This window comes from Hoplias malabaricus, chromosome 3, assembly GCF_029633855.1.
Source record: "Hoplias malabaricus isolate fHopMal1 chromosome 3, fHopMal1.hap1, whole genome shotgun sequence".
In the NCBI taxonomy this organism is placed as follows: Eukaryota; Metazoa; Chordata; class Actinopteri; order Characiformes; family Erythrinidae; genus Hoplias; species Hoplias malabaricus.
Window position 1 is genome coordinate 56,145,722 of NC_089802.1, and position 15,040 is coordinate 56,160,761.

At 40.7% G+C, this 15,040-nt stretch overlaps 1 protein-coding gene across 1 annotated transcript in view; it reads left to right on the forward strand.

Annotated features, from left to right (window-relative positions):
* pik3r3b (phosphoinositide-3-kinase, regulatory subunit 3b (gamma)) overlaps positions 1-15,040 on the forward strand; it is a 223,103-nt gene that overhangs the window by 76,916 nt on the left and 131,147 nt on the right. The window contains exons 3-4 of the mRNA XM_066662909.1: positions 5,053-5,145; positions 6,354-6,431. Of these exons, the coding sequence (XP_066519006.1) occupies positions 5,053-5,145; positions 6,354-6,431 (171 nt within the window). The remainder of the gene's footprint in view (positions 1-5,052; positions 5,146-6,353; positions 6,432-15,040) is intronic.

The window sequence follows — 15,040 nt, forward strand, 5'->3', positions numbered from 1 at the left end:
AAACAGTCGAGAATGAATGAAAACAGAAGTGCTTCTATCAGTTCTTGCCCTCAGAGATATGTTTGTGCTTCTGAAACTGCCCTGAAAACCAAAAGAACACGCACAAGAAACAAATGTGACTTTGTAACCCCTCTATCCTGGGGTTAAGAGCACATGACCGTGTTGGTGTGTGTGAATTCAGCTGCATTGTTCCTGCAGCAGCAGAGCTAACACTGGAGAAGCTTGCGTCTGCTCAACGTGAACCGCCTCCTCCTGAGGAATTGCTCCAGTGATGGGCTCTGACAGCGATGCTAATCGAGCCACTGTACAGAAAACCTCTCCAAAGAAAGCCCCAAAAACCCCAGTCCTCATGACATACATCTGACTGATGGTGAAGGCATACATGCATTCTGTTTCATATGACAAGAGCTGTCATTCATAGTGTGGATATCAGAAACACAGGCAAGTGTGTGGGGATGCTGCAACAAAGGAGAGAGAAAGAGAGAGAGAGAGAATTATGATTCCAGCTCAACACTCTCACCTCTTTGCTCATTCATAAGCCATGGCTTCTCGAGGCCCGTGGAGAGATGGACGGGATGTGAAGCAATTAAATGCTCTCAGTGCTGCCGGAATACCAATGCGCTCCGGCACTAACATGTGTAATCCCAGTCTCCCTCCCATTGCCACCTGCATCACAAGACTCCCAGGTATTTACACCATTAATCTCCTTGACTTATCGTCACATACGCACCCCCACTCCACATCCCTTCTCATTCTATTCTTTCAGCCTTTTCTCCCTTTTTTTTATCACCAAAAGTATCACATCAAGTCCTGCATTTGCATAATGAGAGTTCCAGAACACTGGTTTTTCCATCCTCTTTCCCTTGTTTGGGATTGTGGTTGATTCCCAGCTGTAGGAACTTTGCCTGGGTCCAAGTTTGTCGGTGTGTATGCTAATCGCCTTTCTTTTTCAACACGGTCTCTTCCTGAGCAAGAGTGAGTGGGAGCGAGTAAGAGTGAGCGAGACCTTTGTTCCATTTCCGTTTTCAGTTTTATTTATTTATTTGTATTTTTTTTAATTATTTACCTCAGACGAGTCAGTCACATCAGCCTGAGGTGATTAGCACGGTCCCCAACAACAACCTCTTCCTGCCGTCAACAGATGCTACTGCAGGCGACTGAGTTAGGTAAATAAATATTCCCTAATTATGAAATATGGAATGGAAGATGGAGAGCTAGCGCAAAGCAGCTAGACATTGGCAACCAGTGCACATCAGCGCTAATTAGCATGGTCGCTAAGGAGGGCTGGTGAAGGCTCCCAAACAGGAACACACACACACACACATGGGGTGTCTCAGGTCCCCTAGACCCTTCCTCATACCGAAGAGACAGAAAACGCTGTTGCTTCTCCCAGGATTGCTCAACATTACACTCATGCTAATGGGATGCTAATGGAGCGCTTATCTATGCAAATGTCACACAACAAGCTGTGACTTTCGCTCCAGTCGCGCAAGTGTCATACGCCTCTGCTCGCACCTCTAACCTTTCTGCTCTGCACTTTCCTGAAAGGAAACCATGTTGACACCTCCCTCATGGATGGCACATCTACAAGATACATCCTATGTGTAGCAAAACTGCTCAGAAGTTTAGAATGAGTGAATTCACTGTTATGTTCATAAATGTTTGGATTGAAGCTATGAATTAGACAACAAACCTACTTTTTAGGGTTTTTTAATTAAAATTTTCAATTTGGTTTGAGGACAATAGAAGTTGGTAAATGTTAAGTAATGTAATTTATTAATATAGTCATGATATAAGTGCAAGCTAGAGGCCAACTTGTTGGTTAAACAACAGGACCAGTAAGTGCAAATTATTTCACTCACAGATTTCTCAGGTGTTGTTATGGAGTTCCACAGCACCTGAGTCCAGTTTTACAGTAATTTTAATCAGTTTTTCTGCTCTGAATTCATTTATTCATTCATTCATTATCTGTAACCGCTTATCCAATTCAGGGTCGCGGTGGGTCCAGAGCCTACCTGGAATCATTGGGCGGGTATACACCCTGGAGGGGGCGCCAGTCCTTCACAGGGCAACACAGACACACACACACATTCGGACACTTTTGAGTCGCCAATCGACCTACGAACGTGTGTTTTTGGACTGTGGGAGGAAACCGGAGCACCCGGAGGAAACCCACGCGGACACGGGGAGAACACACCAACTCCTCACAGACAGTCACGCGGGAATCGAACCCACAACCTCCAGGTCCCTGCAGCTGTGTGACTGCGACACTACCTGCTGCACCACCGTGCCGCCCGCTCTGAATTCTGGAAGCTCAAATAAACTCTTAATATTTTAACCTCAGTTCCTTTAAAAATGAACTACCCTACCATACCATCTCCACAGATGTAATGAGAACAATTAAAAGCCTTTTCACACAGAGTACTATTTTTTCACACATAAAAAAATTATGTGATTTTTAACACAGTGGAACATTCACACCGTGTCCGGCGCTGAAATCTGGGAATCATGGGAAAAGCTCTGAAATCATGGGAATACGCTGGAAGAGGAAGACTAAATTAATATATTGAGTAGGAACAGTGATGAATTTGTCATTTTATTGTAAACACTGAAACTAAACGCCAAAATGAATCTGACCGAGTCTCCAGAACAACACTGGGAGTTCAGCGGTGTTACCGTCAATTTGGGGAGTTTGAGGCTCTGCTTCTGCTTGTTGCTCCTCTCATTATTAAAAGGTATTATATTTTCTTTAACTTCCTCATTGTAGTTATCGTCGTGTTGGTTTATATTTTTGTGTTCTGCTATGAACTAGACGAGCTGTTCAGACGCCGCCATCCTGGCGCTTTGATTGGTCGGCCTGATTTATAATGCACTCGTCAACACAGAAAACAGAACAGGTTCTATTTCAAAATCTGATGCAGCGTTGCAGTCTGTCAGTGAAGGACACCGTTAGTATACGTGTGTTTGTTTCACACAAAACTAGAAGAAACTGACTTTGTGTCAACAGTGTAAATGCTCTGAAATTTTTTATATTAACCAGGACACAGTTGATTGTAACTCTAATGGTGTTTATATATGAGGTGGAAGCAGTAGGCTGTTGATGTTGTGAGTGGAGCTGTAACAATACCTATAGGATAAAGCTGGAGTTGGGTCAGAGTCGCGGGATGAACTGGGTATCAGTTTCTGGCTAAAGTCGTACTTATATTTATGACATCATATGCCTTCAAAAGCATTCCACAGTCATATATTATCACACATTCCTAATTGTCAGTGATATGAAGCTGAATTTAGCAGTTTATTCTGCATCTTTTTCAATGAAACTTCAAGATCGACCTTAAATGTTGCAGTAGCCACAGGTGCTAATGTAATTGCTTTGCTATTTAAGGTCAATTCTGAGAGAGCAATATTATAGCAATGTTTTATGCTTGTTATAAAGTAATAGGACATAATACACTGAAACTATATTAATCTAAGTTTATTTAGGTTTATCTAAGTTTATTGTTTGTCTAAGGAGAAGATGATGACAATGGTGGCTTAATTTGGTCATTTGTGCTGTTTCACGAGCCGTTCTTAGCCTTTATTTTTGAAGAGCGCCGCTAAAAAAAGTCTCAGTTTCAGGTGGAAAATAGCCTTCCCCCTAGACCCTACCCCTAGGCAAAACTGATGCTGTATATGAACAGCACTTTACTCGTTAGTGAACCTCCTTTAAGTTGCTGTAAATTTTACAGTGTAGAAATATTTTGTGTATGCATCCAGGACAGGATTGGTTTCAGACTGTTGAAAACGTAGTAGCACACTGGACCTCAGGGCCGGCCTGAATAATTATCAGACCAATGTAACTTCCACTTTGACATTTGTGGATTCCTCTCAGATCTGACTTGCTTGCGTGTGTGTGTTGTGTGTGTCGCTGCCGCTGAGCCACTGCCACTCAGAGACGACAGTTGTGTCTGTGCTATGCTTTGGTGAAAGTGTTGCGGACATGCTGTTCTGTATACCACTGCACTGTTTAATTGCTTCCTGACGCACACACACACACAGAGTATTTGCACAGTGTGTAGCACCGCTGGACAGGTTTACGTGTGGGACTTCATCTATAGGTCATCTGATGGCCTCTGACTGTTGCTGTACACATTCAGAACAGCATGTCAGCAACATTTTTCTAAAGTAGAGCTGCCATCTCTCAGTGCTGCTGGCTGGAACACACTCCTCACACACACACACACACACACACACACACACACGCACCTTCTATTATAACCTTGAAAGTTTTTATTTTACTGTTGTTGTTATTATTATTATTATTATTATTATTATTTATTTTATTTTATTTTATTTTTTTTATTTATGCAACACGCTATATACTGAACTAACAGAGAGAGCCCAGAATTATGAGGAAATAAAACTAACATTAAACAAGATAGAGGGCAGCCAATCCAAACATAGCTCATTTGCATATAGCACTGTGTACAGTCTTAGGCACTTTAGCACTTCTCAGCCAATACTATTTACATTCATTTATCTTGGTGGTATTTGTGTTTTCACTTGAGGTATTGACATGTTTTACTTCAGTAAATGCTGCATAAGAAATACAGAAGTAGTTAACATTTTATGCGATAGTGTAAAGAACATAAACTGTAACATGGACCATGGACACCCACCCTGTTTCATTCAGATGTACTTCGGAACTCTCAAGTAATTTACATGCCCGCTTCAGTATGGTGTGTGTGTGTTTGTGTGGACATTTTTCTGTGCGTGTGTGTGTAATTCCAGTGTGAATATGACAGCTATCCTGTTCCCTTGGGAGGGCTGCCATTGGGGGTTACCAGGGGGCTGCTAATCAGGGAATACGACATGTCAGTGGAGGGATGTCTCATGCCTCCCTCCGTCTGCTGCTCTTCACAACCCCTTTGTCTCTTTCTCTTGTGAATATTGGAAAGAGCATGGAGGATGTCTATGGTTAATCGCTCTCACTCCCCCCCCCCCTCTTTTCCTCTCACTTCTCTCTTTGTCTCTCTGTCCTCCACCTTTTCTCTCTTTCCCTCTCTCTGCCAGGCTCTGTGATGGGGGATGTTGTGGAACAGTGTTCTGTGCCGGACCAGGCCCCAGTGGTGGTGCTCAGATTGACTGAAGCTCTTGAGAGACCGGGTGAGCTCATTAAACACCATTGGCACGCCAACACACTATACACACATTCACACTTACAGTGATAGTTTGACAACAAATCAAATTCACACTATTTTTCCTTTTCCCCAAATGCACTCAGTCAGCCAGTGTGTGTATGAGGTTTGAAGTTTACTTCTCTGGTTTTGCCTTGGGGCCTTAAGGCTAATTTGGACTGGCAAGTGAAGCTTGTGGCTCTATATCCAAATGTTTCTACTAATTAGTGAATTTAGCTTTACATTGCACTGATTACTGAGAGTAAATTTCAGCCAAGCACCAGCTTATACACTGCCTAGCCAAAAAAAATCACTCTCTAATGTTGTACAGGAATTGTCCATTAGATCAGCCACAGTTTCCATATAGGTGCACTTTGCAGTTCCACAGTTACAGACTGTAGTCCATCTGTTTCTCTGCATACATTGTTTGCTCATTGAGTCTGAATGTTGTGGAACATTCTTAGCACTGCTGTGTCTGATCCAGTCATATCAGTGAAACACCCTAACATGCCAACCCATATTATTATATTTCCTTTGTAGTGTTCCAGTGGGGGTCCTAACTATTGAAGAAAAGTGTGAAAGAGGGCTACTAATGTATGCAGAATGTTGGGTGGTGAATAACACACCACTAACACACCAGTACATTTGTGTAACTGCAGTGCTGTTAATGATCCACCACCCAAATCATACCTGCTTTGTTGTGGTCTGTGAGGGTCCTGATCAATAAATAACAGGGTGAAAGGGGGCTAACAAAGTTTGCAGAGCAAACAGTGGACTACAGTCTGTAATTGTAGAACTATAAAGTGCACCTCTAAGGAAAATGGAGCTGAGAAAATAGACAATGGGTGTAGAATATTCGTGGTTGACCATGATATGACCGGCAGAAATGGGACAACTAAGATTGCCCAGTACAGTGAGTTGTTTGTGTCTGTGAATATTGACACTGATATTCCAAGTCTAATCATGTCACTAGAAAGAGTGCTAGCAGTCATCAGATGCCTGAAATTCCTTTGTGCTATTGACTTTATTACTGTCACAGCAGAGTGCTCTTACTCTAACTATACAACAGATTTTAAACAGGAAGAAAAAATGTAACTCGTATCCAATTTCAGCACTTATTCATCCACTCTGTTTCAAATTTCAATGATTTATTTCTGTGTTATGGTACAAATTTGCATTTTCTCATGAATATTTCAGGCTGGGAAAATGAGCCACTCTATAGAACACCGCCCATTTCAACTGGACCCCCTGAATTATGCCAGGCTCTGGACACAGGTCAGTGAAGATATGTTCTTCATAGCATTTTTGAAGATTGTAAAAAATAAAAAAAATAATATATATATATATATATCACTGAATATATTAAATACATGTTTTCATAAATATTACATAACTATCTCATTTACTAAGGAATGTAGCAGCAGTGTCTATGTCTGAAGTGCAAATCCGTGTGGGAAAGTGCTGGGAAAGTTTGAGCTGAAGTTCAGGTTAGCTCCACAAGGGAGTGCTCTGACTCTGTACTTTTTTCGGCTGTGCAACTTCCAAAAATATCTGAGTGGCACTGGCAGAATTTGAAAGTGAACTTACCCTGAAAAGTGATCACCTGAAAGCTCATTTGTGTGGGTTTCACTGAATAAGTGTGAGTCAGGTTATTGATATATCATAATCCCTTGGGACACACACAAACATACCCACACATAAGTATACACACAAACGCATTCACGTGTAATATCTATTGCAGATTATTAACACAATTTTATTGTTCCTGAGATATTTCTGAAGACATGAGATACTCTTTTTGACTTTAGCATACAAAAGTGTGCGCCTCACTTCATTTATTTAATAATGCACATTCCAGGGCCATTTCCTGCACCATGTGAGAGAGAAAATGTGATAATCCTACTGCACATTTCTGTGAAAAGCTTAAAGCATGTTTCCTACTTATGTGAATGTACCACTAGGACTGAAATATTTGTCTTCATTTAATTATTTATTTAATATTGCCATTTGAAAGAGTGCAGTTTTAATTCTAGTATGAACAAGAATTATGTCTTAACAAGTTTTAACAGGGTTATTTAACTATTATATAACTTCAGAGGCAACCAAACACTACAACGTGACAACCACAAATAGTCAAGAGTACATGTTAGTACTTGTAAATATTGTGGACTTACAAAAGCCTGATAAAATGATCTGTTGGCTTAGGTAGAATGTATCTTGTAGAAGGGAAAGTCCTTGCACATACAGAGCCATGTAGAAACGCATACAGTAAGACTGGAGCTCACCATGTTTGAAATGCCCCTCAATAAATGTGTAGATTAGAACTTAATTTGGGAAATCTAATACAATATGAATAAACCTGGTGCCCATACAGAGAGTATAGAAATTCTGACATATATGTGTGCTGACACATTCACTCAACAGCTCACTACCTTGACTCAGAAGCATGCATGTAACTGCCTCGGGCGACTCGTAAATGCACACATCCAGCAGGAGAGAGTGGATTGACGTATGAGCTCTGACATTGTGTGCATACTGGAGTATGGGCACTTCATACATGTCAGATCTCTTTAAGGGTTTTTTTTTTCTAGAGGTTTATTTATGGGTTTTAAATGCACGATCAAAGTACTACAGTTCTATACAACACTGGGAGCACCAACATGGTGGTTTTTGCCTTGATTGAAGCTGGTATCTCACACACACACACACACACACACCCTGGTTTGATGCCAGTAAACACTAGTATTTTATGCTCTTTATTGGTGTAAATACATTTTTCATTTACTCAGGAGAAATGGCAACATGTGTTTTCTTCTGCTGTGCATTTTGACATAAGCTCAGCTCCTCTCTGTGAAAAGCCCCTTGTGAGCCTTTTTTCCAGCTTCCACTGAGAGGGAGCCATATTGAAGTTATAGTTTGGAAAAAAAATGTACACAGTTTTTCCTTAAATTCCTTATGTGGTAAAATATTAATATTATAATATTAATGTAATAAATAATATCATCTAAACGTAGCATATAAATCCTAATATAAACTTTAAAACACTCGGAAAATGTACGTTTGCTATTGCTATACTATAGATAGGTTTGTAGACACTTCTTATAATTAGTGAATTCAGATTCTTTAAGGTGCACCTGTAATAGACACTCATTGAGCTGTGTATGCTCTCTACTGGCTCTGTGATCTCTGTAATTATAATAGCACAGCATGCAATGAAAAGGAACCCTCTGGATCAGCCATAGGTGGGCCTGAGGTCACCATACCCTATGCCTAGCTGGAACTGGACTGAATGATATAAAGCCCACCAACACTGTAATGGCATTCTCTGTGGTTATGATGCTCCAGCCAATATATTTGGAAAAATGTTTGGATCCAAAGCTAATCATCCAACATCCGAACCAGGCCTTCAAATCATGACAGAAATGTTCCCAGCCCTAGTGTTAAGCTTTCACAGAAACAGAGAACAAACTACCTATTAATACCCTTAATTTCGGAAGAAATGTTGTATGAGCAGGTGTCCATAAACCATATGGTGTATGTACTTTTTCCACGCGTCCTATTGGGTGTGCTCGGGGTCTGTTTACTGTTATGTAACGGATCAGTTAGATGGTGGAAATACTAATGTTATTACGCATCCTTCTCTGCAGCCTCTTGGCATTCACGCACTGTGGGTGCCATTTAAAGGGATGGCCAAGAAGTGGCGTAGTCGAGCGGCCTCAGAAACCAGAACCCAGAGAAAACATTACCTCACCCAGAGCCGAGCAGTGGGGCGCTTTCACTCGCCGCCCATTTGCAAAACGTTGGGTCGTCGTCATGGAGATGGCTGGATGGTTTTAGCCAGGGTTTACGCCTTTGGGAAATGCATCACCAAAGAGAGTTACCTGAAATATGGGAGATGCTAGGCATATAGATTATTATGTGATGGAAACAGGTGGTGCTGATAGAGGTGGCGCTGCTTTTCTGAAAAGAAAGAAAGAATTGACTTCAGTGATGACATATATATATAATTCATTATCACAACAATATATAAAAGCAGTGAAAGCACTCTCCTCGAAACAATCCTCCAACTTTGTGTGAGTGCATTTTCATTTCTTTTCTTTATTGATTTCTGATTGCTTCTTTGCCTTCTGTAGGGTTTTATTTGACAGCTATCAGGTTCTGAGGCTGGTGAAGCAGGAAAGCTAAATGAATAAAGGAAGCAGAGAGACACGACTTGGTGAAATGGAAGGATTGACAGCAAATTACATGCAGAACACACTTACCCATGTAGTAATTTCATATACAGCCTGTGCATGATGAGTGCACATAACGTCATACGTACATGACAAACATGGCACACAGACACAAAGACAGACTCTCTCTTCTCACCAGTGGCCAGGAAAAGAAGTTCCGGCTTCAGTCTCCCTGGATACAGTGACACACACAGACACACACACTAGCGGCGCTAACCTGTACCCGGCTCCAGCCCTTCTGTCTCCCCTTCTTTCCTTGCTCCCTCTCTCCCTCTTTCTCTGTCCCTCTGTCTCTCTCAGTGTGCTACTCCCCTCTCCCCTGCTCCTCTGTCCCCCTGTTCCCCTGTTCTTTCTTGGGGATGGAAGAGGCTGACATCAGCAAAACACAATTTCAAAATCGCTGCTCTCATCTTCCTCCCAGGCTCAGCTCCCCATTGGCTGCCAATGATGTCATCCTGTCCCATATGCCATAGTCAATAACCTATTAGAGGCCAGTATTTTACAGTCAGCTGGACCAGGAGAGGGCTACTGCTGCCTAAGCTCTTCCACGCCTTTTGTTTTACTGGAGTCGTTTAGTGAGCACCCTGATTAACAAGTTCAAGGGGCTTTAGAGGGAGATGCACTGTAAAAGATTTCAGGGAGAAGTATAGTGTATGTGCAGTTTCAGTTTATATTTTTATATTTATTAAATTATTGATGGTCAGATAAAAGTATTTTTCCTTATAGGTTTAGGAGTAGCTTTGTGTTGTGTACACATTATACCCATCAAGCACCACGCAGAAACTTTATTAATGTACTTTCCAGCAAAAGCCATTTATTTATCAGGAGATATGTCTGAGGAAGATAATATATAAGAATTGACTTGAAGTGACGTTATGAGGAAAAATGATCAAAATGTATACAGAAAGTGCAACTCCTAATAATCAGGCAAGACAGTCAACATCAGATAAACAGTCCTTAAAACAATTATCTTTGAGAAACAGGAGAAAATCTAGATCCACTCTGGCTTCAGACTAGAAATCCACAGGTGTTTCTGTGGAACGTGACCCAGAAATGGACTAAATGTGAAATGATGATGGTGATGATGAAATTTCAGTGAATTCTTTCTCTCTGAATAGACAACTCAACATCATGAGTCTGAAAAGACATATACCTGTGAAATTTCTGAAAAAAAGTTATTTTCCACCTTATTTTTCCACTAATTTAATTGAATGATCTTAGAAGTTTTGGCAAAATATATTTCCTAAAATATACATAGCTTTTTAGCACAACATGGAACAGGGTCTTTTTATATTAATGTGTTATATATATATATATATATATATATATATATATATATATATATATATATATATTAAAATTAAAGTGTTAATATAGTACCAGTCAAAAGTTTGGACACATTCTCATTAGTCATTGGTGGAATAGGGCTATTAACTCTATAGAACTGTGTGCCTGTGTACATTAAGAAGGTGAGCAGTTCTACAAGTTAACTCTTGACGAAGCCACAGCTGTTCATTGAAAACCATTCCAGGTGACGACAGCTGATTGTGAGAACGCAGAGAGGGTGCAAAACTGTCATCAAAGCAAAATGGGACTACTTTGAAGAATCTAAAGTATAATCTAACATATTCTGGTTGGTTTAACTTTTTTTGTCTACTACATAATTCCATAAGTGTTCCTTCATAGTTTTAATGTTTTCCATATTCATTTACTATGTAGAAAATAATAAAAAACTAAGAAAAAACATTGCATGAGATGTCCAAACTTTTGACTGGTTCTGTACATTCACAGTATGTGGAAAATGGCCCAAAACAAAAGAAACCCTCCTTGAGCGGGCGTGTCCAACATGGTACTGGTACTGTATATAGGTATTCTTTAACCCTGTGTTTAAACCTGTACACTATTTTGAGGTTCAACATTTCGTAGCAGTGCCTGATAGTTTTCAGTGTGCTCAAACAATCCCACAGTGGACTGCAAAATGTAGTGTACAGCACATGCACACTACTGGATAGTGGATACCAATAATCAGTAGTGTCCGCAATCTTTCACTGCCCTCCTGATTTCAGTTCCCTGTAATAGTGCACTGTTTAGTGAGCAATATAGGGAATAGTGAATAGGGAGCCATTGTGAACACAGTGTACATTTCCAGTTTCTTCGGTACCTTCGGTCTGTGCACTTTTACTCTAAATTGGCTTTGGCCAAATCTATGTGGTCAAGTCTATTGTGGTCATTCAGTGATCTTGATTCTCATCCCCAGCCATGACTTTTAGAATGAACTATCACAATGTAGTCACGTATCAGATCTGCGTAGCCTGTGTATGAGGTCATTAAACCATTATCCCAGCATGTGAATGTGAAAGTAAAGCTCAGGTGCACTGGGGAATTCAGGACAGGGGATGACACATCTTCAGCTTCCTTTCTCAGTGTTATACTCCTATATTCAATGTGCACGTCTCTCTCTCTCTCTTTCTCTCTCTCGCACTTCCTCTCTGCAGATGTCACACGAAGTGTATTACTGCCAGTGATGTCATCTCTCAGCTATTTTGCTTTCAAACATGCCCACACGTACACACGCATACACGTACACACACACATGCACAGCCACACGTACGCACATGCACACACAAGTGGTGATCTGTCATTGGCTGAGAGATGTTTTGGTTGTCTGACCCAAGTGCTTGCTGGACTGTGGAGCTCAGAGCTTCTCCTAATCTCACACCCTGCTAGCCAACGCGCACTTCATACAGGACCACTGACATGTTGACTCACACTTGCTGATTAAGAAGGTCTGTTGTGATTATATTTTTAATTTGTAGATGATACTTAATAATAATAATAATAATAATAATAACAAATAATAATAAATATAGTGGATAATAATAAATAGAATTATAATAAATATAATTCCATTGTATTTATCTTACATTAATTTTTTTATCAATTAATTCATTCACATTCACTATCTGTAACAGCTTATCAAATTCAGGGTCGCAATGGTCTCCGGAGCCTACCCTGAATCACTGGGTGCAAAGCAGGAGCACAGCCTGGAGGGGGCTCCATTCCTTCACAGGGCAATACACACACACATTCACTCACACACTCACAACTACGGACACTTTTTGAGTTGCCAATCCGCCTACCCACGTGTGTTTTTGGACAGTGGGAGGAAACCCACGCAGACATGGGGAGAACACACCCAACTTCTCACAGACAGTCACCCGGAGCAGGACTTGAACCCACAACCTCCAGGTCCCTGGAGCTGTGTGACTGCGACACTAGCTGCTGCACCACCCTTTTATTTTATATTAAAAATCCATAAATAAAAGCTGTGATTAATTACATCAATTTTTTTTGTTTTTTATTATTATTTTTTTTAATAGATCAACAGCTCTATTTTTCCTGATCATACTGAGGAACATAGTTATCCTTACCTGCTCAAATATTATCTTTTCTGGCCAAATGCAATCAGTTGCTCACAGCAATGTTCCAACATCTATTGTAAAACTTTTCTCTGTCTCTCTCTCTCTCTCTCACATGCACCACTAGCAGTTACATCTTCCCTCGTCCTTCCTCCGCGTCCCTCCTCTTCGGTCCTCTGTCAAAATGGCAATTTAAACTATTTCAGTCACATTATATTTACGCATTATATCTGCCCAGAGTGGGCTTTTTCACTGGGAGCGGGAGAGTAGTCATTTGGGAAGAGCGTGTAATCTACAGTATGCTTGGCTGTCTTTTTTTAAAGAATATAATTGCTTCCTGAAGTGGCGTATCATCTCGTGTTTCAGTGTGTTATCTCCAGGCCTCAGCTCTGCTGTGAGGTAAAGGCCTAATCACCTGAGACATGCCTGAGGGAGTGGTATATAATGATGTATACTGTATTTAGTGCAGTAATTCTATACCCTAGATCTGCATGTGCTGATGGCATTGAGGCTGAGTGGAAGCCTCTGGTGTCTGCTCTGGCTTTGTTCCTCTTTTTTCAGGCCAGAGTGTTTACACTCAACTCTCTTTACTTCATTCTTCACACTCATCACCTTCTCCGCACACTCCCACACACACAAAGAATCCCAGGCCCATGCACCCCACCCTTGTGCTGTCCTGAGCGGGTAAACAAAAGCATGCCACGAGGGTCCGGAGCTCAGACCCAATCTCTCCTCAACAGCACAGAGGCACGATACCGGACTCTCACACTCACGCAGCGTGCAGATATTCGAGCAGGACGTTGTTGTTGTGGGGACGGCATTCTTTTTTCAGCCCCTAACATCCACAGCACAAACCGTTTCGAAACACACCACAGTTTATTCTTTATGGTGTAGGGGGAATCCATAATAATACGACTACAGTTTCTCTGAAGAGCGTTCCCAGGAAAAATATAAAAAAGAGAATATAGCAGGGACCGCCATGGAAGCAATACATGGTTTATACATGGTTTATAGAAATTCTGCTTTGAGGGTCCTTTGGGGTCTTTTCATTATACAGTATGAGTCAAAAGTTTTGGGGGCATATTCTTGGGGGGGCAAATATCTCTCCTAAAGCAGGTTTTTTTTTTATATCATTATCATGAAAATGGAAAGACACCACACTAAAGGCGTAGAATTAGCATGGATGGTGGTGATGTGTCCCCACCAATATCCAGCAATTATTGAATTGTCCCCACCAATAATTTGATCCCCTCCACAAAAAAACACAAAAAAACTAAACAAAAAAAAATCTGTCTCATTAATATAGAGGTGCAAAAAGAGTTAAATCACATTTTCTTCTCGAGTCCTACCTCCCTGCAACACATATAGCCAGTGTGACTGGATGTGCCTTTCCCTGCTGCCAAGTGAGTCTCTGTAGTTTGGTTGTTAGCAGCGCCAAAACTGGAAGGAAAATTCTCCAGTCATAAGCGAGTATTATTGTTCAAGACTCAGGTGCATTGTGGGTGACATATGGGTGTCAAAAGTGAGTGAGGATGGCAGCAAAAAAGAAGGTGGACATAAGGAGCTATTTTTCAAAGAAATGTGTAAGTCACTTAAAGTCAAGTTCGCTAACGAAATGTGTCCATCATAATAGCAGGAGGTTAAAATGTCTGTAGCTATGAATAACATGGTCTGGAAATTAACTGCACAACAAACTTCCAATTGTCAGTTCTCTTACATTGTCGTTTTATCACGGAGGAACGGGAATAAAAAATCTACACCGTTGCACCACACTATACAAAGCTGATTTTAGGAACTACGAATGTGCTTCTTGAGGCCTGAGTTATTGTTTGTTTTACAGTATAAACATTTGCACAAAAAATTAACCAAGCCCCAAATGATAAGACATTATGCTTTTAATTTGGAAAAACAGTTGATATTTCTCGCTAGTTAAACTTTGTATTTAATATAAGAATGAATATTCTGTATAGGATTTAAATCTGGACTAAATATTTGAGCCTGATGAAACTGCTTTGTGACCGTTGCCTTGTTGAAATATAGTCTGGCTGATGCTCTTTAGTCTTGGCAGGCTAGTGTTTCTGCAATAATCTACGCAACATTTGTTGTTAATACCATTAAAAGCTTAATGGCTTGGCCTATATTTTATGCACGAGAGCGTATGTACTGTCTCAGTTCTCTGAGTTATTCACTTGTGGGTGTTTCATGAACATGTCAGAGTGAGGGAAGTTTGGCA